Source organism: Rhinoraja longicauda, chromosome 33 (assembly GCF_053455715.1).
Source record: "Rhinoraja longicauda isolate Sanriku21f chromosome 33, sRhiLon1.1, whole genome shotgun sequence".
Lineage (NCBI taxonomy): Eukaryota > Metazoa > Chordata > Chondrichthyes > Rajiformes > Arhynchobatidae > Rhinoraja > Rhinoraja longicauda.
In genome coordinates, this window is record NC_135985.1 from 7,796,489 (window position 1) to 7,823,956 (window position 27,468).

At 45.9% G+C, this 27,468-nt stretch overlaps 1 protein-coding gene across 2 annotated transcripts; it reads right to left on the bottom strand.

The window, feature by feature from the left end:
• Positions 1-3,565: 3,565 nt before the first annotated feature.
• cyp19a1a (cytochrome P450, family 19, subfamily A, polypeptide 1a) lies at positions 3,566-25,605 on the bottom strand. Of its 2 annotated transcripts, XM_078427373.1 has the most exons (10): positions 25,281-25,605; positions 21,696-21,900; positions 21,107-21,257; positions 20,090-20,244; positions 15,640-15,816; positions 13,727-13,841; positions 12,411-12,525; positions 11,324-11,486; positions 9,969-10,210; positions 3,566-4,150 (listed from the first exon to the last, which is right to left on the bottom strand). In XM_078427373.1, the coding sequence occupies exons 2-10, from the start codon at positions 21,868-21,870 to the stop codon at positions 3,911-3,913; spliced, it is 1,533 nt and encodes a 510-aa protein (XP_078283499.1). In that variant the 5' UTR covers positions 21,871-21,900; positions 25,281-25,605; the 3' UTR covers positions 3,566-3,910. The 2 variants fall into 2 exon arrangements, with proteins under 2 accessions (XP_078283499.1, XP_078283498.1); XM_078427372.1 differs by lacking the exon at positions 25,281-25,605 and having other exon boundaries at positions 21,696-21,918.
• Positions 25,606-27,468: the final 1,863 nt, after the last annotated feature.

Here is a 27,468-nt window from a genome sequence, read left to right on the forward strand (position 1 = left end):
TTTTAAGATGAGTCAAAGCTACTCTTGCACATGCTGCATTTTAACAAGCTGGCAAAACAACACATGATTTAATCAAGCTAATTTTGTTTTAATAATTGTCTAAAAACGGCAAGGACAGGCACAGAGCTGTGTCTTGAAAAAGCAAATGAAATATCCTGTATATTCAGTTTGAGCCCAGCACAGAATAAAACTAACATACAATGCAGCAAATAAAGGCCATTTGAGAGCAGAGCATTGTGAAGATTGGAGCAGATGTGAGATTAAATGATGTGGGACTAGTGTAGACGGGGCATATTGGGTGGTGTGGATGGGTGGGGCTAGTGTAGATGGGGCATGTTGGGTGGTGTGGGTGGGTGGGGCTAGTGTAGATGAGGCATGTTGGGTACTTTTAAGGTAGAGATAGATAGATTCTTGATTAGGACGGGCGTCAGAGGTTACGGGGAGAAGGCAGGAGAATGGGGTAAGGAGGGAGAGATAGATCAGCCATGATTGAATGGCGGAGTAGACTTGATGGGCCGAATGGCCTAATTCTAATCCCTTATGACCTTATGTTGGTATTTAATAAACTGTAAATATCTTAAGCTATGCCAGGCGCACAGGTAAGGCTCTCAGAAGCCCCACTTCCGTGATATTAAACAATGAATGTTGAAAGCACCCTACATAGATTTTAGGATGCATCACAAATATTACAGAACGTCCCTCCCAACCTCTGCCCTGTGTCCAAGTGATATTTCTCTCAACGCTCCCACTAACTGCTTTTCTGAAACTAGAGGGTTACAAATTGAATATTAAGACCCAACCCCGTATTTAAACTTGTTAGTTTGGTTGAATAATTGATGTGTCATGTCACAGTGAAATGCTTTGTTTTGCATTCCATGCACAAGGTATGCAAAGGGTAGCCACGTAAAGGGCGCCGACAAAGTTACAAAGTTCCAGCCTACTCCAGCTATCCCAATGAGAACATGCTATCATAAATTCAACAGCCAATTTTACATGTAATAATATCCCACGTGTAAACTGATATGATTAGATCATTTCCTGAAAATTGGAACCTTTTGCACCAATTTGGTTGTGTAAATCATGAAAAACCAAGGACATTGTTTTGTACTTACTTTGAAGGATGAGTATCTATCTGTTATTCAAGTTCTACCTCAAGAAGAGTAGATAGACACTTCCTATCATCATTTGCAGGAAGCGGTTCCCTGTCAAAGGTCAGACATGTGATGTTGTCATCAATGGCCAAGCGGCCATGAATCACTTGCAGGCAGAAATTAGGGCAAAACTTTGTTAATGGCCGTCGATGAACCAGGTAGATCACTCTGACAGCAGCAAGTCACGTGTTTAGTTTAGTTTAGAAGTGCGGAAACAGGCCCTTTGGCCCACCGAGTCCATGCTGACCAGTGATCCCAGCAGACTAACGCTATCCTACACACACTAGGGACAATTTACAATTGTGCCAAGCCAATTAACCCACAAACCTGCACTTTGGGGTGTGGGAGGATCACCCAGAGTATACCCATGCGATCACAGTGAGAATGTACAAACTCTGTACAGACAGCACCCGTAGTCAGAAACGAACCTGGGTCTCTGATGTTGTAAGGCAGCAACTCTACCGCTGCGCCACCAGGCTACCCTTATTGAGGGTGATGCTGCCAAGACATTGTTGTTACAGTTTATAAATAATTACCCTACCCAGACCTTTTACTACATTAATTGCTGGTATTAATGAGCACAATTCACAAACTACAGGTGCTGTCTGTATGGAGTTTGTACGTTCTCCCTGTGACCACGTGGGCTTTTTCTAAGTTCTTTGGTTTCCTCCCACACTCCAAAGACGTACAGGTATGTGGGTTATTTGGCTTGGTGTGCGTATAAATTGTCCCTAGTGTGTGTAGGATAGTGTGGGGATCATTGGTGGGCGCGGACTCGGTGGGTCAAAGGGCCAGTTTCCGCGCTGTATCTCTAAACTAAAGTAAATGGCTCTGAAAGGCACAAAGTGCTGGAGTAACTCAGCGGGTCAGGCATCATTCCTGGAGGACATGGACAGATGATGTTTTGGGTCGGGATCCTTCTTCAGGGTCACTTATAACATGTTCTCCAAGGATGCTGCATGATTTGCAGAGTTACCCGCTGCGAAACCGTGCTGCCCCACAATGAAGCATGCATAGTTCCAGGCTTGGGTTGAATTGAAGCCTGCAAGGATGACACTTTTTTAGGTAGAAAATGGGAGGAGTGTTTTACAGGCTGGCTCTCCGTTATCTTGTAGCAGTGCGTCGTTGAAGGCATGATGCCACAGGGCAGCAGCTACCTTTAGTGCTCGCAATACTGAACTGCACTCCAGCTGGCTCCAGATGTAAATAAAAGGCACAAGACAAGAATGGGCAGACAGGAGATCACAACATTTCTGTGCAATATGAATAAATATTTAGTCACCTCATAATTAACCATTTTGTTTTTTGTTCCATTTTAAGCATTTCAAACCTCCAAAGACGTACAGGTATGTAGGTTAATTGGCTGGGTAAATGTAAAAATTGTCCCTAGTGGGTGTAGGATAGTGTTAATGTGCGGGGATCGCTGGGCGGCACGGACTTGGAGGGCCGAAAAGGCCTGTTTCCGGCTGTATGTATATGATATGATATGAAACCCAATCTCAGCGTAAGCTCGAAAGTGATGCTCACCTGTTGCAATGGAGACAGAGCACAAAGGCATATATTCTGTGGTTTGCACGATGCAGGCCTGAAAATGACTGATATACACGAGTCTGGTCTGACAACAGAGTGCAATTTATCCTCGTCTTGAAATATCTTTCCCTTATTAAGGATATTTTGTTCTGTTTACCAAAGATGACTTTCCCCTCTATATTTTTTTTCAAATCTCCTAACTAGGTTTGAGAGCATTTCGTTTTTATTTAACTACATTTTTATTCACACCAATCATCTCAATATTCAGTGTACACCCAAGCCCTCGTTATCTGAGAGAGTTTGACATTTTAGTCTTTCCACAGATAACAGAAACATGGGTTCGACTAAGACGCCCTTCTTTGCTGTCCAAACACCTCGCAAATAATACTAATATGCCCCATAATGTTCCAAAAGCATTAACACACATTCATAAACACACAAAAACATTTAAACACATAACAGGAAAGGATATTTCGCTCGCTGATGTCTATTCAAACTTGCAAGTGGTTGCAGGTGATAGAGCTACAAAGTGGAACTGTGTGACCAATAGTGCAGGGAGGTAGCAAATGGACACAGATGTTTTGGGATCAGACTGCCACGATTAACCAGACAATGATTCGTTCCTAGTATACGCACGTGTACATAGATACTATCACACAATGCTGGGGTAACTCAGCGGGTCAAGCAGCATCTCAGCGGGTCAGGCAGCATCTCAGGAGAGAAGGAATGGGTGACGTTTCGGGTCGAGACCCTTCTTCAGACTGATGTCAAGGGGAGCGGGACCGCCCCACCCCCCTGGCATCAGTCTGAAGAAGGGTCTCAACCCGAAACGTCACCCATTCCTTCTCTCCACAGATGCTGCCTGACCCGCTGAGTTACTCCATCCTTTTGTGATACCTTCGATTTGTATCAGCATCTGCAGTTATTTTCCTGTACATAGATACAATCATTTGAGGTTAATCTTGTGAATCCGCAGAGAGCAAATCCATGGGTAGCGAGGACGGAATGTATTGGAAAAGGGCAAAGACACAAATTCATAGGAAAATTACTTTTATGTTGAAAAATAACCGCTTAACATCTAAGCTTCACAGGCAAAGACGATGGCTGCATTTCTAATCGTGGTTTGGAGTCAACGTTGTGAGGAGGTGGCAGAGTTTCATTAGGGATGGCTTTCCTCAGTTTGCTCTGTGTCACGCTCGTGTGTGTTCCACTTGCCCCGGCACCCTCTCCTAGGCCTCTGTGTGTTTCCTCAGAGTGAACACCATCTGGAGAGGTGCGTGTGCCTCGTTGGGATGGAAGGACAGGTCGTTGTTGTGCTTGACGTTGTGTGGGGTTTTCCCATTGTGTGCGTGCACAGTATAATGCTTCAACATTGTCACCAGGATACCTTTCATCATGACCATGGCGACATATTTCCCCACACAGGACCTTGGACCGCAGCCAAATGGCTGAAAGTAACGATGTGGCACCTGGAAACACAGAATTGGTAAACAGTGTTACATTTGTCCACAAAGAGACAGAGGCAGCGCATTATTTTTAACAAGCACTACTTGCAACGTGGTGCGCTAACAACAACCTGGTCCTTAACACCAAGAAGACCAAGGAGTTCATTGTGGACTACAGAAGGACTAGGGGTGGTACGCACACCCCCATCCATATTAACGGGACGGAGGTGGAGCGTGTTTCCAGTTTCAGGTTCTTGGGTGTCAACATTTCTGATGACCTCTCTTGGACCCACAATACCTCAACACTGATCAAGAAGGCTCACCAGCGTCTCTTCTTCCTGAGGAGACTAAAGAAGGTCCATCTGTCTCCTCAGATTCTGGTGAACTTCTACCGCTGCACTATCGAGAGCATCCTTACTAACTGTATCACAGTATGGTATGGCAACTGCTGTCTCCGACCGGAAAGCACTGCAGAGGGTGGTGATAACTGCCCAACGCATCACCGGTTCCTCACTCCCCTCCATTGAGTCTATCCAGAGTAGGCGATGTCTGCGAAGGGCGCGCTGCATCGTCAAGGACAGCTCTCACCCCAACCACAGATTGTTTACCCTCCTCCCATCTGGGAGGAGCTACAGGTCTCTCCGTTCCCGGACCTGCAGGTTCAGGAACAGCTTCTTTCCTGCGGTCGTTACCTTACTTAACTCTGCACTTCGGTGATTGCTGCCACCCCCCCCACCCCCCCCTCGGGCACTCCTCCCATCAGTGACTGATCTCGTTCACCGGAATTTCCACTACCGCTACTGAATTACTGTATATATTATATGTTTTACTATTCCATCGCATGCACTCTGGTTAAGATGCTAACTGCATTTCGTTGTCTCTGTACTTGTACACTGCACAATGACAATAAAGTTTGTATTGTATTGTATTGTATTGTATTGTATGTACAGAGATTAAACCAGATCAGTGCTACCATGTTTACCATCGTACAGAGATTAGTTTGGTTTTGGCTTAGTTTTAGACTTAGTTTTAGACTTAGTTTTACACTTAGTTTTACACTTAGTTTTAGACTTAGTTTTAGACTTAGTTTCTAGACTTAGTTTCTAGACTTAGTTTTACACTTAGTTTTAGACTTAGTTTTTAGACTTAGTTTTACACTTAGTTTTATAGTTAGTTTTACACTTAGACAATAGACAATAGACAATAGACAATAGGTGCAGGAGGAGGCCATTCTGCCCTTCGAGCCAGCACCGCCATTCAATGTGATCATGGCTGATCATTCTCAATCAATACCCCATTCCTGCCTTCTCCCCATATCCCCTGACTCCGCTATCCTTAAGAGCTCTATCTAGCTCTCTCTTGAATGTATTCAGAGAATTGGCCTCCACTGTCCTCTGAGGCAGAGAATTCCACAGATTTACAACTCTCTGACTAAAAAAGTTTTTCCTCATCTCTGTTCTAAATGGCCTACCCCTTATTCTTAAACTGTGGCCCCTGGTTCTGGACTCCCCCAACTTTGGGAACATGTTTCCTGCCTCCAACATGTCCAACCGCTTAATAATTTTATACGTTTTTATAAGATCCCCTCTCATCCTTCTAAATTCCAGTGTATACAAACCTAGTCGCTCCAGTCTTTCAACATATGACAGTCCCGCCATTCCGGGAATTAACCTAGTAAACCTACGCTGCACGCCCTCAATAGCAAGAATATCCTTCCTCAAATATGGAGACCAAAACTGCACACAGTACTCCAGGTGCGGTCTCACTAGGGCCCTGTACAACTGCAGAAGGACCTCTTTGCTCCTATACTCAACTCCTCTTGTTATGAAGGCCAACATTCCATTGGCTTTCTTCACTGCCTGCTGTACCTGCATGCTTCCTTTCAGTGACTAATGCACTAAGACACCCAGATCACGATGTACATCCCCCTTTCCTAACTTGACACCATTCAGATAATAATCTGCCTTCCTATTCTTACCACCAAAGTGGATAACCTCGCACTTATCTACATTAAACTGTATCTGCCATGCATCCGCCCACTCACACAACCTGTCCAAGTCACCCTGCAACCTCATAGCATCTTCCTCACAGTTCACACTGCCACCTAGCTTTGTATCATCGGCAAATTTGCTAATGGTACTTTTAATCCCTTCATCCAAGTCAGTGATGTATATTGTAAATAGCTGCGGTCCCAACACCGAGCCTTGCGGTACCCCACTAGTCACTGCCTGCCATTCTGAAAGGGACCCATTTATCCCCACTCTTTGCTTTCTGTCTGTCAACCAACTTTCTATCCATGTCAGTACCCTACCTCCAATACCATGTGCTCTAATTTTGCCCACCAATCTCCTATGTGGGACCTTGTCGAAGGCTTTCTGAAAGTCGAGGTACACCACATCCACCGGCTCTCCCCTGTCAAATTTCCTAGTTACATCCTCAAAAAATTCCAGTAGATTAGTCAAGCACGATTTCCTCTTCGTAAATCCATGCTGACTCTGAACGATCCTGTTACTGCGATCCAAACTTAGTTTTACTGTTATACTAACCAGGGACAATTTATAGAAGCCAGTTAACCTACAAACCTGCATGTCTTTAGGATGTGGGAGGAAACCGGAGCACCCGGAGAAAACCCACGTGTTCACAGGGAGAATGTACAAACTCCGCACAGACAGCACTCGTGGTCAGGATCGAACCCGGGTCTCTGGCGCCGTGAGGCAGCAACTCTACCACTGCGCCATATATAAACCAGCTCCGTGCCACCATCGAGACTGCAGACGTTTTTGTAGTTTGATGAAAAAGCCGAAGAAATTTTCGATTTCTAGATTCACTCCGATTTGTTTTTCAAAAGATGCAAATGTCAACTTACAATGTACAAATCTCTGCGCTGCCATTTTTTGCAATGTACAGCTCCCTTAGACAATAGACAATAGACAATAGGTGTAGGAGGAGGCCATTCGGCATTCAATGTGATCATGGCTGATCATTCTCAATCAGTACCCCGTTCCTGCCTTCTCCCCCATAACCCCTGACTCCGCTATCCTTAAGAGCTCTATCTAGCTCTCTCTTGAATGCATTCAGAGAATTGGCCTCCACTGCCTTCTGAAGCCTTCTCCTGCCAAGTTACAGGCAATCTAGGGGGTAAAACCTGGTTTGTTCCTGAGTTCTCTGGAGTGTCAGAGAAGATTAGGAGGAGATCTGATTAGAAAGGCAGCTAGGCCAGATGGTCAGAACCTTTTGTCCAAGGATGAACATGTCAAAGGCTAGAGGGCATAGCTTTAAATTCAGAGTTAAAGGTTTAAAAGGAAATGTGCAAGGAAGGTTATTTTGCACAGGGGGTGGTGGGTGCCTGGAACGTACTGCCAAGGGAGGTGGTGGAAGGAGATAGAAACATAGAAACATAGAAAATAGGTGCAGGAGGAGGCCACTTGGCCCTTCGAGCCAGCACCGCCATTCATTGTGATCATGGCTAATCATCCCCAATCAGTAACCCGTGCCTGCCTTCTCCCCATACCCCTTGATTCCACTAGCCCCTAGAGGTCTATCTAACTCTCTTTTAAATTCATCCAGTGGATTGGCCTCCACTGCCCTCTGTGGCAGAGAATTCCACAAATTCACAACTTCTCACCTCAGTTTTAAATGGCCTCCCCTTTAATCTTAGACTGTGTGTGTGGCCCCTGGTTCTGGACTGCCCCAACATTGGGAACATTTTTCCTGCATCTAGCTTGTCCAGTCCTTTGAGATGCGACAGTGGGATTTAAAAGATTTTCGAATGGGCATATGGATGTGTAGGGAATGGAGCCACATAGAGCATATGGTCGGGTTGCATCACAGCTTGGTCTGGCAATAACTCTGCCCAAGAAATTGCGGAGTTGCAGATGTAGCCCAGTCCATCACACCAAGCAGATTGCCCCACCATCGATTCCATCTGTACTTCATGCTACTTTGGAAAAGCAGCCAATGTAATCAAAGACTCGTCCCACCCTGGTCATTCCATCTTCTTTCTGCTCCCGTCCAGCAGAGACTGAGAAGCTGGCATCAGCAGCCTCAGGAACAGTTTCTTCTCCTCTGATATCAGGCTTCTAAATGTTCCTTCCATCGGAGCGGTGCAGCACAATGAAAGTGCACCGTCTGATTCACCTCTGCCCCATTGCAGACATTGGACTTTGTCTCTGGAGCTGATGCACTACTCTGCTGACACCTTATATTCTGCACTTTGTACCTTCCTCTTTGCTCTGTCTTTTTAGAGTTCTGCCTCACAGTGCCAGAGACCTGGGTTCGATCCTGACTAAGGATGCTGCCTTTATGGAGTTTGTACGTTCTCCCTGTGACTGCGTGGGTTTTCTCTGAGTGCTCAGGTTTCCTCACACACTCTAAAGACGTACAGGTTTGCTGGTTAATTGGCTTCAGTAAAATTGTAAACTGTCCCTAGAGTGTGTCGGATAGTGCGAGTTAGTGTATGGGATGCTCGCTGGGCGGCACGGACTCGGTGGGCCGAAGGGCCTGTTTCTGCGCTGTATCTCTAAACTAAATCAACTAAGCATCATCTGACGTAGGAACAATAGCCACAATAGCACATTATTTAAACATTTAAAAAAAAAAATCAAATAGCAACTGCAGATGCTGCAAATATGAAATATGAAATAAAATGGAAAATGCTGGAAATACACCATGGGTTGGGCAGCATCTGTGGAAAGGTGCAATGTTTCAGCTTGAAGACTTTTCATCGGAACAAATGTTTCCAGCAAATTTTATTTTATTAAGTGTTGATTTTTGGAATTTGGATATGATACAAAAGCAATTAAAAATGTGCACCTAAATGCAACCCATTTGAAAGTTGAGAGTTAAGAGAGATGTACCTGGGTCACAGGTAGCCCTTCATCTCCACTGGAGCGAACGTCAGTCCTTAACCTGTGAATAGTGAGCTTTCTTCACCACACACACCCAACTGGGAGGGTCTGTTTCCGTGCTGTATCTCTAAACTAAATCAACTAAATCAACGTACAGGTATGTAGGTTAATTGGCTGGGTAAATGTAAAAATTGTCCCTAGTGGGTGTAGGATAGTGTTAATGTACGGGGATCGCTGGGCGGCACGGACTTGGTGGGCCGAAAAGGCCTATTTCCGGCTGTATATATATGATATGATATGATAAGCATCATCTGACGAAGGGACAATGGCCACAAGCAGAACATGTCAACACATGTATAATAGTTTTGAATAGTATAATTCAATAACACATTTTGAATAGTATAATTTTAATAAGTGATGCAGTTTTAAAAAAGAATTTGAATGAATTGATTTTTATTCCAATGTATAATTCCAGGTATGTAGGTTAATTGGCTGGGTAAATGTAAAAATTGTCCCTAGTGGGTGTAGGATAGTGTTAGTGTGCGGGGATCATTGGGCGGCACGGACTTGGTGGGCCGAAAAGGCCTGTTTCCGGCTGTATATATATGATATGATATGATATGACATCAACGCCTTCCTAAAACCTGACGTAGGGTCTCGACCTGAAACGTCACCTATTCCTTCTCTCCAGAGATGCTGCCTGACCCGCTGAGTTACTCCAGCATTAAATGTGACCACGTGCATTGAATGTTGCCTTTATATTGACACAAATGGAATGAACAAAGCATAATACTAATAATAATAAAACAATATAAGTTACAATTGGCAGAGATAGACAATTTCTTGATTAGTACGGAAGTCAGAGGTTATGGGGAGAAGGCAGGAGGCATGATTGAATGGCAGAGTAGACTTGATGGGCCGAATGGCCTAATTCTGCTCCTATCTCTTATGATCTTATGGAATGAGAGGTGCAAGGTACAAGTGGAGATACTCACGTTCTGGGCAAAGTTTTCTAGGCTGAACTCGTTTGGCTTGAGAAAGAATTGGTCCTTGTGCATGCGGCCCAGGTTAAGGATGATGTTGGTACCTTTCTTCACCAGGAAGCCTTCGATCACGTCATCTTTCAGTGCCTTGCGCATGGTAATATCCACCACAGGCTGATACCTCATGCTCTCGTTGATGAAATTCTCCAGCGTCTTCAGCTGCTGCAGGTCGCTGTTCTGCACCTCCCGTTCCCCTGGAGACGAAGAGGGACGGGGTATAATTTAGTCGGCATCTGATCGGTAGTCTTGGTAGTAGTCTACTGGATGAGGTGGCACAACTGGTAGAGCTGCTGCCTCACAGCACCAGAGACCCGATTTCGAACCTGACCTTGGGCGCTGTCAATGTGAGGAGATTGCACGTTCTCCCTGAGACTGCGTGGGTTTCCTCCGGGTGCTACGGTTTCCTCCCACATCCCAAAGACGTGCGGGTTTGTAGGTTAACTGACCTCAGAGTCTTTTACCAATATATTGCCCCTAGTGTGCACGAAGTGGATGCAACATTGTGATAACGTAGAACTAGAAACTTAGAATCTATAAGACATTTGGACAGGTACCTGGATAGGAGAGGTTTAGAGGGATATTGACCAAGCACGGTCAGGTTGGACTAGTGTAGATGGGGCATTGGCAAGTTGGGCCGAAGGGCCTGTTTCCGTGCAGTGTGACTCTATGACTCATAGAAACAGAAACATAGAAAATAGGTGCAGGATGAGGCCATTCAGCCCTTTGAGCCAGCAGCGCCATTTATTGTGATCATGGCTGATCATCCACAATCAGTAACCCGTGCCTGCCTTCTCCCCATATCCCTTGATTCCACTAGCCCCCAGAGCTCTATCTAACTCTCTCTTAAATCCATCCAGTGATTTGGCCTCCACTGCCCTCTGTGGCAGAGAATTCTACAAATTCACAACTCTCTGGGTGAAAAAGTTCCTTCTCACCTCAGTTTTAAATGGCCTCCCCTTTATTCTAAGACTGTGTGGCCCCTGGTTCTGGACTCCCCCGACATTGGGAACATTTTTCCTGCATCTAGCTTGTCCAGTCCTTTTATAATTTTATATGTCTCTATAAGATCCCCAAAGGACTTATGCGCATAGGTAGATTAATGGTCGACTTAGACTTGGTGAGCCTGTTTTCACGCTGTATTTCTAAACGAAAGCCAATAGCTTAGATTTGCTTCCTGCTGATTGCTTGATTGCTCGATTGCTTTTCACAAAGCCAATCTCAGAGTTTGGATCCAAGTAGCAAGGTAGTTTAATGATGAGAGTGGACACTGGTTTATCCTCTCTGCCTCGTCTCCCCCTGCCTCGTACCTGTGACTGCGTGGATCTCTTCCACTATCTCCTTCTCCACCTCGGGGTGCTGTGCGATGAGCATTAGCATGAAGTAGATGGTGACAGACATCGTGTCGGGCCCCGCTATCAGAATCTCCAGCATGCTCTGCCTGACATTGTCTGCAGTCAGCTCCCCGTGTGTCTGCACAGACAGCAGAAAAAGACAAGTTAGTTCAGCGCCGGCAGACCCAATGCCAACATTGCATTCACCACACACGACAGATCTACGGGAGGAGGTGGCACGGTGGCGCAACTGGTAGAGCTGCCGTCCCATGGCGCCAGAGCACCCGGGTTCGGCCCTGACCTTGGGCGCTGTCTGTGTGGAGTTTGCACGTTCTTCCTGTGGCCGCGTGGGTTTCCCCCGGGTGCACCGGTTTCCTCCCACATCCCAAAGCCGTGTGGGTTTGAAACATAGAAACATAGAAAATAGGTGCAGGAGTAGGCTATTCGGCCCTTCGAGCCTGCACCGCCATTCAATATGATCATGGCTGATCATCCAGCTCAGTAGCCTGTACCTGCCTTCTCTCCATACCCCCTGATCCCTTTAGCCACAAGGGCCACATCTAACTCCCTCTTAAATATAGCCAATGAACTGGCCCCAACTACCTTCTGTGGCAGAGAATTCCACAGACTCACCACTCTCTGTGTGAAGAAATGTTTTCTCATCTCGGTCCTAAAAGACTTCCCCCTTATCCTTAAGCTGTGACCCTTGGTTCTGGACTTCCCCAACATCGGGAACAATCTTCCCGCATCTAGCCTCTCCAACCCCTTAAGAATTTTATATGTTTCAATAAGATCCCCCCTCAGTCTTCTAAATTCCAGTGAGTATAAGCCTAGTCTATCCAGTCTTTCTTCATATGAAAGTCCTGCCATCCCAGGGATCAATCTGCCATCCCAGGGTTTGTAGGTTATTTGGTCTGAGTAAATTGCCCCTAATGTGTACGGAGCAGATGAGAGAGTGAGATAACATGGGACTAGTGTGAGCGGCGTGGACTCGGTGGGCCGAAGGGCCTGTTTCCTTGGCAAGTCAATAGTTAGTGGAGCGTTAACTGTGAGGGCAACTCACCTGAGCAAAGATCAGTTCGGTGGCAAAGTCGGTGATGTCCTGCAGTTTCTCAGCCTCTCTCAGCTCCTGCTGCTTCTTCAGGAGCAGCTCTTCCACTGCATCCTGCAACTCACGGCTGAAATGTGACCACACACAGAGCATCGTGACTGTGAGCCTGACGAGACCGGGACTGGAGGAAGACGAGTCCTTGCGGCTCCTCACACCCCACAGAGCCTGCCTGGGACCCAGGTTCAATCCCGACTCCGGGTGCAGCCTGTGTGGAGTTTGCATGTTCTCCCTCTGGTTTCCTCCCACATCCCAAAGACGTGCGGGTTTGTAGGTTAATCGGTAGTTTACCCCTATTGTGAATTGTAGGTTACTTGTACATTACCCCCAATGGAGAGAGTGGATGAGAAAGAGTGACAACATAAAACTCGTGTGGGCGGGTGTTAGATGGTCAGTATGGACTCGATGGGCCGAAGGACCTGCTCCTGACTGTATCTCTAAACTAAGCTAAAATAAACGCAAGTAAAAACCTGTTCTAACATTCAAAAGGATTGCTGCCTATAAACTGGATCCCTTCACAACGATTGTTGACGTGTAAAATATGATTGAAAGAAGTGTTGTGGGTACTGTAATATGGCTGCGTCCATTTGCAGAGCAGGTCCCTCCCACTGGGCTTGTACCACCCGTGGGGTGAGCCCCACCCACAGGGCCAGTGCCACCCATAGGGTGTGCCCCCTGCCTAGGGAGCCTCACCCACAGGGCCAGTGCCACCCACAGGAGCTAGTGCCACCCATAGGGTGAGCCACACCCACAGGGCCAGTGCCATCCACAGGACCTGGTGCCACCCATAGGGTGAGCCCCACCCACACGGCCAGTGCCACCCACAGGAGCAGTGGCACCCACAGAGGCAGTGGCACCCACAGGGCCAGTGCCACCCACAGGAGCCAGTGCCACCCATAGGGTGAGCCCCTGCCTAGGGTGAGCCCCACCCACACGGGCAGTGCCACCCACAGGGCCAGTGCCACCCACAGGAGCTAGTGCCACCCATAGGGTGAGCCCCACCCACACGGCCAGTGTCACCCAAAGGGCCAGTGCCACCTAGAGGAGCTAGTGCCACCCTTAGGGTGAGCCCCACCCACAGGGCCAGTGCCACCCACAGGGAGAGTTCACCCATTGAACCTTGCACGTTACGTGCCCACGAAGAGCAAATACAAATCCCGTCTCATTTTTCCCTCAACGAGTCCCTGGCATTCCCTCCCTCCACTGTGCTCCAACGTTACCTCACTTGCAACGGAAGCTGGACCTTGCGTCCAGGAAGTAATTGTACTCACGCGGCCTCCTCATACTTCTTGTACAGCCACTTGAACTTGAAGAAGATGTCTGGTTTCAGCAGGAGTGTCTGCCACGTGTCAAAGTACTTCTGGATTTTGGCCACAATTTCTCCCTCTGCAAAATAAACCGGCGCGTCAGCTCTCCGCTTCCCTTGTCCACGGACGGTCAAGTCACCCGAGCTGTGTGAACGCTGCTTGCCCGGTTTAGGAATCCATGCCACCCCCTCCACCCCCTCAACCCCCCTCCCCAGTCCCACGCCACAGCACCAGTCCGAAGAAGGGTCTCGACCCGAAACGTCACCCATTCTTTCTCTCCAGAGATGCTGCCTGTCCCGTTGAGTTACTCCACCATTTTGTGTCTATCCTCAGCATGCAAGTCTAGGCTAAAGGCTACAAATTGGTTTCTCCCCAGAAAGAGAAAAATACTGAGCTCGGATCGGAATCTGCTTGCTAACATTCCACACTGTTCAACTTTTTCAATTTTTATCCTTGGATTAAGGTGCATCAGGATCATAACTTCATAAGTGCTAGGAGCAGAATAGGGCCATTCAGCCCATTAAGTCTACTCCGCCATTCAATCATGGCTGATTTATCTTTTCTTCTCAACCCCATTCTCCTGCCTTCACCCCATAAGGTAGCCCATCTGTACTAATCAAGAATCTGCCTTAAAAATATCCATTGACTTGGCCTCCACAGCCTTCTGTGGCAATGAATTCTGCAGATTCACCACCCTCTGACAAAATAAATCCCTTCTCGTCTCCTTACTAAAGGTACGTCCTTTTATTCTGTGGCTGTGGCCTCTGGTCCTAGACTCTCCCTCCTCTCGACATTGGTGTGAAATGAATCTCCGCACCGTTTGTACTGAACAAAACTTTAATCAATAATTCAAATTAGTTTATGAATGGATGAATTAAAATAACACAGAGGGGTTTAATTGCTCGTGCTTTTGATTAATACGCCATTTTAAACTTCACTGCCAGAATAGTTACCAGTATTACACTATTACCCCTGCCTAGTGTCACTGTTATTACTTGAATGTATGAGTATTATTATATATTTATCTGTGTTATTGCATTAATGGGTCTGTAAAAGGTCCGGAATTCATTGCCACGGACTGCTGTGGATATTTTTAGGGCAGAGATGGATAGATTCTTGATAGAGTAAGGGTGTTAGGGTTTATCAGGAGATGGCAGGAGAATGGGGTTGAGAGGGAAAGACAGATCAGCCATGATAGAATGGTGGAGTAGACTCGATGGGCCGAATGGCCTAATTCTGCTCCTAGAACTTATGAACTTATGTAAAGCTGCCGCCAGTGAGAATTTCATTGTTCCATTTCCGGTGTATATGACAATTACAACTGTTGACTTTTGTACTTAAATTTTAATTAAATGCATTAATTGAAAGACTGGAGCGACTAGGCTTGTATACACTGGAATTTAGAAGGATGAGAGGGGATCTTATCGAAACGTATAAGATTATTAAGGGGTTGGACACGTTAGAGGCAGGAAACATGTTCCCAATGTTGGGGGAGTCCAGAACAAGGGGCCACAGTTTAAGAATAAGGGGTAGGCCATTTAGAACTGAGATGAGGAAAAACTTTTTCAGTCAGAGAGTTGTGAATCTGTGGAATTCTCTGCCTCAGAAGGCAGTGGAGGCCAATTCTCTGAATGCATTCAAGAGAGAGCTAGATGGAACTCTTAAGGATAGCGGAGTCAGGGGGGTATGGGGAGAAGGCAGGAACGGGGTACTGATTGAGAATGATCAGCCATGATCACATTGAATGGCGGTGCTGGCACGAAGGGCCGAATGGACTCCTCCTGCACCTATTGTCTATTGTCTATTGTCTATTGACCCTGCTACAGACTGTCTGGGCCTGAGGCGATTGCATTAGGCAGGACAAAGATAGGGATTACCGTGCAGAGGTACGCGGAGGAACAGCCTGTTGGCGATGTCCAGGGTTATGGCTCTGAGGAACAGCAAAATGTCCACACAGGCAGTAGTCTGGTTCTCTCCCAGCAGCTTCTCCAGGTGACTGCGGGTAGACTCCACACTGGCACCCAGCGTCTTCCGCAGACCAGGGCCAGTCAGGGCTGAAATAGATACACAGACCGCTCACACCAAGTCTCATAGTGCGTACAGTGACTGTACAGCAAACACATCCAGTTTAAATTCAGGCGTGGATGGATCGACTGGGCTTTTATATTCACCGGAATTTAGAAGGATGAGAGGGGGTCTTAGAAACATGTAAAATTATTAAGGGGTTGGACAGACTAGATGCAGGAAAAATGTTCTCGATGTTGGGAGAGTCCAGAACCAGGGGGGGGGGGGGGGGTCACAGTTTAAGAGTAAGGGGTAGGCCATTTAGGACTGAAATGAGGAAAAACGTTTTCATCCGAAGAGTTGTGAATCTGTGGAATTCTCTGCCACAGAAGGCAGCGGAGGCCAATTCACTGGATGTTTTCAAGAGAGAGTTAGATAGAGCTCTTCGGGCTAACGGAATCAAGGGATATGGGGAGAAAGCTGGGAAGGGGTACTGATTTTGGATGATCAGCCATGATCATATTGAATGGCGGTGCTGGCTCGCAGGGCTGAAAAGTCTACCCCTGCACCTATTTTCTATGGTTCTATGTTTCTATGTGCAATGAAAACATTCCGTTAAATAAGAGCTTCCAATCCTGCAAAATCAATACTGGAAGGACAACGTTTTGAAACGGGAAACCTTCTTCAGATTGAAAGTAGCCAACTAGGGGTAAGAAAAGTCCAGAGCAAAGCAGGGCCGGCAACAGATGACCAAGGAAGGGTGGAACCCACAATGGTCCATTGTTGGCCGGGGAAGAGGTGATAATGAAGGGAGGCAAGGATGGGAACAGTGGAACTGGTTGATGCTAATAGGTCCCCCTTGGGAAAGCAAGAGGCTTGATTTGTGATGATTTGGTGCCTGACTTGCAAAGGAAGTTATCATTATTCCATGGACTTTCAAAGTAAACTTGGAGTCTTGATTAGTACATGTGTAGCTCTAGGGTCTAGCGGAATCAAGGGATGTGGGGAGAAGGTAGACACAAAATGCTGGAGTAACTCAACGGGTCAGGCAGTATCTCTGGAGAGAAGGAATGGGTGACGTTTTGGGTCGAGACCTTTCTTCTGTCTGAAGAAGGGTCTCGACCCGAAACATCTCCCATTCCTTCTCTCCAGAGATGTTGCCTGACCCACTGAGTTACTCAGGCATTTTGTGTCTACCTTCGATTTAAACCAGCATCTGCAGTTTTCTTTCCTATGGATATGGGGAGAAGGCAGGCACAGGTCACTGATTGTGGATGATCAGCCATGATCACAATGATTGGCGCCCTGGCTCGAAGGGCCGAATGGCTTCCTCCTGCCCCTATTTTCTATGTTTCTATGTCAGAGGTTATGGGGGGAGAAGGCAGGAGAATGGGGTTAGGAGGGAGAGATAGATCAGCCACGATCGAATGGCGGAGTTTAACTTGATGGGCTGAACGGCCTAATTCTGCTCCTATCATTTATGACATGATCTAAACCACAAAGAAGTAAACAGCGGCAGAGTTTATCGTTGACAAATGCTCAATGCCTCCTCTCAGGGTGCACCTTAGGTGGACAGAGCAAGATGCAAGGCTGCGGAAACCATGCCCACTGCCCACCATCCCCTCCTGCCGTCGGTCATTGTTAGGGCGAGTCTCGTACATCCTTGTGTTGGGTAGCGGATCAGCCACTCTCTGGCTTCTTGGTGACCCACTCAAACTTGGACTGAAAGTATTGCAGCCTTTGGCCGTAACTTAAATCGCACAGCAGTAGATCGGCAGCAGAATTAAATGGAATATTATTTAAACTTTAATCTTTAATAAGCACTCTGCGAAATGAGCAAAAATTATAATGCAGAGATTTAGGGCGGCACGGTGGCGCAGCGGTAGAGTTGCTGCCTTACAGCACCAGAGACACGGGTTCAATCCTGACCACAGGTGCTGTCTGTACGGAGATTGTACATTCTCCCTGTGACCGTCTGGGTTTTCTCCGGGTGCTCCGGTTTCCTCCCACACTCCAAAGACGTAGAGGTTTGTAGGTTAAAGTGTCTTCTGTAAATTGTTAATTGTCCCTAGTACATAGGATAGTGCTAGTGTATGGGGTGATCACAGGTCGGCATGGACTCAGTGGGCCGAAGGGCCTGTTTGCAAACTGTATCTCTAAAGTCTAAAGTGTAACAAATATAATTTGATAATCAAGGACACACACCACTCTTGCAATGCTTTTCTATCGCTACCACATTGGGAAGGAGGTACAGGAGCCTGAAAACGGTCTCATCAGGTTCAAGGACAGCTTCTTCTCAACAACCATCAGGCTCTTGAAAACTGCACTCACATCAGCAACTATGGCCCTCCATACACTTTGTTTTGGTTACACTATGGACTTCCGTTGTGCTCTATTATGAACTGGTTACCTGGTATTGTTGATTATTAATTTATTGTATTATTGATCCTTATATATTTATCAATGTGCTCTTTCATTAATGGGCCTATAAAGCTTTAGCAAGTAAGGATTTAATCATTCTGGTGTTCAGATGACAATTAAACACTCTTGACATTGCAGTAGTAAAAACGTAAAGCTGTTCAACTATCAGATATACGGATAATACAATATTAATTCCAAACGATGAAAACAAATTCCAAGTAAAAATTAAAAAAAATCCTGTATAATTTTACTTGCATTGTCTACTTCACACTTCCATTTATAGACAATAGACAATAGACAATAGGTGCAGGAGGAGGCCATTCGGCCCTTCGAGCCCGCACCGCCATTCAATGTGATCATGGCTGATCATTCTCAATCAGTACCCCGTTCCTACCTTCTCCCCATACCCCCTGACTCCACTATCCTTAAGAGCTCTATCCAGCTCTCTCTTGAATGCATTCAGAGAATTGGCCTCCACTGCCTTCTGAGGCAGAGAATTCCACAGATTTACAACTCTCTGACTGAAAAAGTTTTTCCTCATCTCCGTTCTAAATGGCCTACCCCTTATTCTTAAACTGTGGCCCCTGGTTCTGGACTCCCCCAACATTGGGAACATGTTTCCTGCCTCTAACGTGTCCAACCCATCTTTGATTATATAAATTTTCTGACTTATGAAATTTAAAATCTGACCTTAAATCCTTTCATGACTTGATTTCTTTTCCACCAGAATCCATATATTGGAGGTGGGAAATAAAATTCATATAAAAGATTTTTATTGACTCAAAACTTTGCTTTAAAGACATCGCTCCTCCCATTCAATACTTCAGCAAAGTCAGTAACCTCGTGGATTAAGAGTCCAAACATTTAAAGCTTCATGACCATGGCACATGGAATATTATTATTATTATTAACGTAAATAAACCTATTACTGAATCTATTGTTAATATAATTGCAGATATTTTTCTCATTGTATGGAGGGTGAGATTTTAATTTATCGACAACATACAGAGAAGAGGGTTTTTTTAGGCTTTTGTCACGTTAAATTAATATAAAACCACTATGTCATGAACTATTTTGTTAATGTACTCTTCACAGTCAAAGATCTCTAACATTGTCGTCACTTAATGGTCTTCATTCATTGGCCCAATGGCAGGGGAACTTCATGAATAGCTTTGTTATCGTTAATATTCCAGTTGTTTCCAATCGAAGAATGAAGTGCTAAAGAACTAGTAAGCTTTTACCAGTTCAAAGCTTCATGGTTATTTGAATAATTCTGGTTATTTAGTTTAAACCTCCCCCCCCCCCCATATATTCTTCAAATAGGTTCAATTTTCAGATTGTCACAGTCTCATTTGATCTTTTACTGGATTCTGGATTGTTAATCCAGACCTATGCATTACTAAAGCAACTGCTAAACAATACGGCTGCAGAATTTTGTGTATATTATACTGAAGCTTTAATTGAGTGCTAGAGTGTTTGGGAAAAAGTGCAGCCGTTTAATACAGCGCAGCCTTGCAAATTCATGGCTGGGACAGACAGTTTCGTTTTATTTTTTTAGTTTAGAGATACAGCACTGAAACAGGCCCTTCGGCCCACCGCATCCTCACTGACAAGCGATCCCCGCACACTAGCACTGTCCCACGCACTAGGGACAGTTTACAATTTTTACCGAAGCCAATTAACCTACAAACCTGTACGTCTTTGGAGTGCGGGAGGAAACCGGAGCACCTGGGGAAAGCCCACGCAGGTCACGGGGAGAAGGTAAAACTCCATCCAGATAAGCACCCGTGGTCAGGACCGAACCCGATCTCTGGCGCTGTGAGGCAGCAACTCTACCATCGTGTCACTCTGCCATCCGCGACTGAACTCACACTTTACAACTAGCTGGCAAAACTTCCTTACCTTTGGCAAAATACGGACGGGTCTGTTTCCAGATGGAAGGATTATTGTTGAAAATAATGCCATTCTCATTCATGCCAATGCACTGAAGAGCATGTTTGTTGCCAAACCTGGCGATATAGTGACCTTTCTTCATCACATGGTTCACAGCAGAGGATCTGAACAGAGAAGTCAGAATTGAAAGAAAGTTGGCTGACAGCCCGACTGTCTAACTCTGGCCACTAGTGCCAGTCTGAGTCACTGATGACAGTCTCCAAGCTCAAAACCTTGCAGCACAATACCTGCGTAGGTTTAATTATAAACAAGACGGCTGGATCAGAGGATCTTCAGGAGAAAGGGAGCCTGCGCAATGTCTTTATGGCAACCTGGTCGTTGCCACAAAACAAACAAATGCCTATTTAACTTTAACATAAGGGAGAGAAACGTTATCTCCTTCAATGTCCGTGCAGTTAATCTGACACATAGAGTATTTGTTGAACAAACTAGAGAAACAAGGACCTGCAGATACTGGTTTACAAAAAAAGACACAAAGTGCTGGGATTGGAGTGTTGGAGGGCGCGTGTTTAGGCCGATCAGCACGTCGGGTCTGTGCCAACCAGTGATCGATTACCCGCATACTAGTTCTACCCTAACACACCAGGGACAATTGACAGGAGCCAATTAACCTACAGGTCTGCACGTCTTTGGAATGTGGGAGGAAAGCCACACGGTCACAGGGAGAACGTACAAACTCTGTACAGACAACACCGGTAGTCAGGATCAAACCCGGGTCTCTGACGCTGTAAGGCAGCAACTCTGCCGCTGCACCACCTTGTAGTGAGACGTCTGGGATGTAGGTTGGAATTGAAGGGTTGAATGGCGCGTGAGGTGTCTGAAGAAAGCTCCTGACCCCAAACCAGACCCTTCGTCTACCCACGTTCCCCAGAGATGCTGCCTGACCCGCTGCGTTACTCCAGCGCCTTGTGCCTTTTTAGTATTCAACAAACTATTGGGTTTCTGCAAATTGTCAAACGGATTTACCTGCTAATAATAAGTGTTTCCTCACCATGGATCCACACTCTCACTATCTCGCCATACTTTGCATTGTAGTAATTGCACGCACTGCCAATTCCCATGCACAAAAATCTACCATAAGAGACGAGCGGTCCAATGCCCAGACAGAAAGAAGGACCTGCTTAAAGATATCACACAGTTAGGAACACGGGAGAGGTTGCTCTTCTGGTTATCTCTCTCTCTCTTTCTCTCTCTCTCTCACTCTCACTCACTCACACGATACGATACGATACGATGGAACTCTATTCATCCCCGGAGGGAGATTGGTCTGCCAACAGTCACAACACGCAACAAGGTTCACGGAAACTGGAAATTAAAAGTGAAAAAAAGATAAAAAAGCACGCACGCACACACACACATTCACACACACACACACACACACACACACGCACACGCACACACATTCACACACACACCCACACGCACGCACGCACAAGCACGCACGCACGCACGCACGCACGCACGCACACACACACACACGCACACACGCACGCACACACGCACACACACACGCACACACACACACACACACACAGGAACACGCGATCCCATTTACCTGGCAAAGTCGACTTCTTTTGAGAGAGCTTGATGAAAATGCAAAGCAGTGCCAGGAGGAGCAGCAGAGGGACAGTGGCCCTCGATGCCACTGGAGGTCCCACCACGGTGGTGATGTTCTGGTGGGCTGCTCTGGATATCTGCAGCAGCCCACTGCCCAGGCCGAACTTCCTCATTTCCACATGAGCCGAAGTTTGAAAGAAGAGCTGGAGATTGCAGAGCATGTTAAGGCCGATTGTGTTGGAGAGCGCAGCGCAAGATGCCTTTTTATAAGACAGCGGGGGAGGGGTTTGAACAGGAGGGACCTGAGGTGAAGTCAAAATAAAGAGATAGCGTTTACTTTGTCAAAAGGGAAATGTCTGCATAACCTTGGTATGAAGTAAATAAAATGGTGCTTCCAATGCTAGCTATGACTGAGTTTACTTACAGATTTTTATTGAAGTGTATGCATAAAACGAATCTCATTGCACCTAGAGTACATGTGAAAATAAAGTACCATTGAACCATTAATTTTAATCTGTAATTTTCTCCACAAACGCTCATTGGTCTCCTTGGACTCTGCCTGACCACCGAAGTTGATCACAATGAAGTTATATTAACTGCGTCGGGAAAGACTACAAATGTATTAAGTGCATATTGTTCATAGCACATAGAACATAGATTAATACAGCACAGGAACAGGCCCTTCTGCCCACATTTTTCATGCCGAACACGATGCCAAATTCAACTAATCTCCTCAGCCTGTACGTGGTCCATATCAATCCATAGTCATGTGCCTTTCTAAAAAGCCTATTCAATACCACTATCGTGTCAACCACTCACACCACAGTGTGTAGCAGACGCCCACCACTCTCTGCGTAACAAACTTACCCCACAAATCTCCTTTCAACTTTGTACTTATTATTCTGATGAATTAGGGATTTCTTTTTGCTCCCGGGTATTATACCGTATTCAGTTTATTTGCTGGTCGCGAATTGATTTAATTTTAGACACGAGGAAGCAGGCTCAGCGGTAGAGTCGTTGCCTTACAGCGTTTGCAGCGCCAGAGACCCGGGTTCGATCACGACTACGGGCGCCGTCTGTACGGAGTTTGCACGTTCTCCCCGTGAACGCTTGGGTTTTCTCCGAGATCTTCGGTTTCCAAAGACGGACAGGTATGTAGATACATTGGCTTGGTAAATGTAAAAATTGTCCCCAGTGTGTAGGATAGTGTTAATGTGCGGGGATTGCTGGTCGGCAAGGACCCGGTGGGCCGAAGGGCCTGTTTCCGCCCTGTATCTCTAAATCTATACTAAAACTAAACTGCAGATGCTGGAATCGTGTGCAGAAGTGCTGGAATAACTCAGCACGTTGGGCAGCATCTCTGGAGGACATGGATACGTGATGTTTCTGGGCGCGACACTTCTTCATACTGATTGTAGGGGGGCAGGGGAAGTGGGGGGTGTGTGTGAAAGGTGGGGAAGAGAGATGGGGGCGGGATAAAACCTGGCAAGTGACAGGTAGAGTGCAGGTGAGGGGTTTTCTTGATTTGTAGATGGGTGGCCAAAAGAGAGTGATGATATGGAGCCAAGGGTAAGAAAAGGAGGACTAAAAGAGACAGAGATAAGAAGGCAAAAGCATGCCGATAAGGAGAAGAAGAGTGAAATATAATGCCAGAGGGAGGGACATAGGTGGAAGGGGCAGGAGGAAGATGGGGGGGGGGGGGGGGGTAGGATAATGATAGGAAAGACGGGGGGGGGGGATAGGGGGGGGATAGGGGGAGGGAGATGAAGATAATCATTCTCTCCATTCCCTGCTTTCATCACCTTGCATTTATTGCTATTTAAGGCTCCATCTTCCACTGATTTCCCTCTCTTTTATTTCCTGCCCTTTTTAGTTTGGAGATACAGCATGGAAACAGGCCCTTCGGCCCACCCAGTCTACACCGACCGGCAATCGCCCCGCACACTGGTTCTATCTGACACACTGGGGACAATTTGCAGAAGCCAATTAACCGACAAACCTATAACCATATAACCATATAACAATTACAGCACGGAAACAGGCCCGTTCGGCCCTACCAGTCCACGCCGACCACTCTCTCTGACCTAGTCTCATCTACCTGCTCTCAGACCATAACCCTCTAATCCCCTCTTATCCATATACCTATCCAATTTACTCTTAAATAATAAAATCAAGCCTGCCTCCACCATTTCCACCGGAAGCCCATTCCATACAGCCACCACCCTCTGAGTAAAGAAGTTACCCCTCATGTTACCCCTAAACCTTTGTCCCTCAATTCTGAAGCTATGTCCCCTTGTTGGAATCTTCCCCACTCTCAAAGGGAAAAGCCTACCCACGTCAACTCTGTCCGTCCCTCTTAAATTTTTTAAAACCTCTATCAAGTCCCCCCTCAACCTTCTATGCTCGAAAGAATAAAGACCCAACCTGTTCAACCTCTCTCTGTAGCTTAAGTGCTGAAACCCAGGCAACATTCTAGTAAATCTCCTCTGCACCCTCTCCATTTTGTCGACATCCTTCCTATAATCCTATAATAACCTGCACGTCTTTGGAATGTGGAAGGAAACTGGAGCACCCGGAGAAAACCCACGCGGGCACGGGGAGAAGGTATAGTCTCCGTACAGTCAGCACTGTAGTCAGGATCGAACCCGGGTCTCTGGCGCTATGAGGCAGCAACTCTACCGCTGCGCCACCCTGCCGCCCTAGCATTGCGCTGCCCTCCTTCAGAAAAGCATCTCCCATAAATGAATAAAATGGAGGTAGAATAGCCTTGTTCTTATTCCAGGTGAGAAACTGAGCTCATCTGTACATAACATTTAGCATCAAAACCTGTAGTACTTTGTTTAAAATGAAGCAGAAACTTGAGAAGTTCTTTCACGGGATACCGTCCTGGAAGGGAAGGGGGTATCGCACAGAGCTTTGTAGTTCATTGACGAACAACCTCAACTTTTAAAACAACTTAGCAGACACGATAATGTAGCTGACGTTTGTCCAGCCTCAGCCCACACAGAAAGCCTCCCTTTAATCCTGTTCTGGTGAGATTACCTTTTGTTTGTGATACATTGCAATCTCTTTTCAAAAGATTCCAAAGCGTCTGATTTTACGATCAAAGTCTCTTTCCCCTAACTTGTATAAAGCAACGCAGAAACACAAATCAAATGGGACTTGTAGCAACAGAGAGTATAGTTTAGAAACCGTCTGCCAAAATGATACGATGGTCTCAAAGAACAACAAAACCCAAACATGTTTAAACTTCAAACACCAAATCTACTTTCGTTGAAATGCTATCTTCTGATTTAAAATGCAATAGGACTTTAGTTTCCTTTAAAGCTCCAGTATATATCAAACTTTTTGTGATCCCTCTCTTTGAACAAACATAAAACTATTTATTTTGTACAAGCATTTCCCTCATCAGGTAACTCAGACTTGGTCTGTCCAAAGCATTTTGAATTGTTAAATTGATTTGTCTCTCTCAAATATTTCACATCGATTAAAGCTACATTAATTGTCACGCATTCATTGATTGATGTACAATTTCTACCGATTGACTTCATTTCAGATATTGGTATCATTTAAAATTAAATACCTGTAGCAGCCTGGGAATGAATGGATAGACCTTTCACAATCACACTGCAGCCGTTTTGAAAATGTTTTGATTTGTAAGCTTGTGAACGCCGCATTTCCTTTTAATGACAGGCTTAATTTCGGTTGCTAAGTCTAAAGTTGCCAGGAAACCACCACCAAAAATATCGTGACAGCTCTTGTCATTGGCAGACGTGTACTCTTAGAATCCATTAAGAGGCCTCATCTCGTCCGCTTTGGACAATTGATTTCCATGAAAACACATGATTAACAGATTAGACAGGTACATTACCCGTGAAAAGCATCTCACGAGCTGGGAACGAAACACCATCTCGCAACCCAGGTCTGACCTAATTGAAATGCTCTTTTTCTCAACAAAAAAAACCAACTACTCCCGTGAAAAGCCTCGCCTTCCGACAGTTTTGCAACAAAAACATAATCTTATTTAATTTGAATGATTTTCCTCAGCGGCTACTGACAAGAAGTTCCCATGGCAACTGGCCTCGCATAAGGTTATCCGATCAAAAGAAAAATGGTTGCAGTTGAGAAGGCTCTGTACAATATCCATGGGTCACATCCATGAATTCATGAGTAAAACATGGTTTAATAATTAACATTTCCAATGAAAGCAAGAGTAAACAGGAGTAGTTGATTGAAAACAAGACTGACATTAAAGATCTTAAATTATGAAAACCAGGTCAATTTGATCATCAATACAATAGACAATAGACAATAGACAATAGGTGCAGGAGTAGGCCATTCAGCCCTTCGAGCCAGCACCGCCATTCAATGCGATCATGGCTGATCACTCTCAATCAGTACCCCGTTCCTGCCTTCTCCCCATACCCCCTCACTCCGCTATCCTTAAGAGCTCTATCCAGCTCTCTCTTGAAAGCATCCAACGAACTGGCCTCCACTGCCTTCTGAGGCAGAGAATTCCACACCTTCACCACTCTCTGACTGAAAAAGTTCTTCCTCATCTCCGTTCTAAGGCCCAGTGGACTGAGACCCAGTCTAAGTAGCTTTTCTTTGGATTTGGATCATTACAAGGTACAATCAGTAACTGGCTCCCAAGGTAATGTTGCTTGACTGGCTTCCTCAATTTATGGCTTCGTGCACAACGAGGAAACATCTCCAAACCTCTGGTGTTTACTTGCATGTTTTAATTTGTTTGGCCATATTTAGAGGGTAAGTACTTGAGTGAACTATACTTAGAGTTATAAAGTTGTCACAGAGCGGTGGAACAAGCAAACCGGCCCATCCGCCCATATTGTCCATGCTGACCAAGTTGGCATTCTGAGATCATTTCATTTGCCTGGATTTGGCCCATAATCCACCCAACTCTTCATATCTCAGTCCAAATATTAATTGTATCCGCCCCTATAGCTTCCTCTGCCATCTCATTCCAGATATGGACCGCCGCCAGCTGACATCAAACTACTTAAGGAAAAAGGCGAGTAGAAACTTTGACAGCCACTCACCAACCATGCAACCATAACCCACCATTTTTTTTTGTTTTTGTTTTTTTAAATCAAAAATATTTATTCAAATATTAAAATAATATATACAGTACAATAAAACCAAAACAGAACCCACCACCAGAATACTATACAAACACATATACCAATTGAAACTATTATACAATGATATTACAATCCCCATCCGGGATACATCCAATCCCCCGCGGTGCCCAGCAGTCCCGGAAATCCCCCAGGGTGCCCGTGGACAGCGCGCGGTCCCTCTCCAACACCACCCGGGCGCGGACGTAACCCCGGAAAAGGGGTAGGCAGCCGGCTCGGGCAGAGCCCTCTTCCGCCTGGCGCCATGAGTCGCGGATGGCCAGTTTGGCCATGCCCAGGAGCAACCCAACAAGGACATCTTCGGCCACCATGACCCACCATGGACGTTGTTTTGGTCGCACGACGCACTTTGGTTTTACACTGTCGTGATCTAGTTACCCGGTATCAGTGGAAGATGTAGCCTTAAAATTTGCCCCATCTCACTTTAAAGCTACTGCCCACCAGTATTTGATTTTTCTGGGAACAGATGTTTAGTTTTGTTTTGAGATACAGCATGGAAACAGGCCCTTCAGCCCACCGAAGCCATGCCAACCATCGATCACCCGTTCACACTAGTTCTATGTTATCCCACTTTCCCATCCGCTCCCTACACGCCCAGGGCAATTTTGAGAG

Coding starts and splice junctions, on each gene's coding strand:
- cyp19a1a (XM_078427372.1), bottom strand. CDS start 21,918: ATGCTCTGCAATCTCCAGCTCTTCTTTCAAACTTCGGCTCATGTGGAA. Junction 21,258..21,695: donor AAAGAAGTCGACTTTGCCAG/GTAAATGGGATC, acceptor ATCTTTAAGCAG/GTCCTTCTTTCTGTCTGGGC. Junction 15,817..20,089: donor CCGTCCGTATTTTGCCAAAG/GTAAGGAAGTTT, acceptor TATCTATTTCAG/CCCTGACTGGCCCTGGTCTG.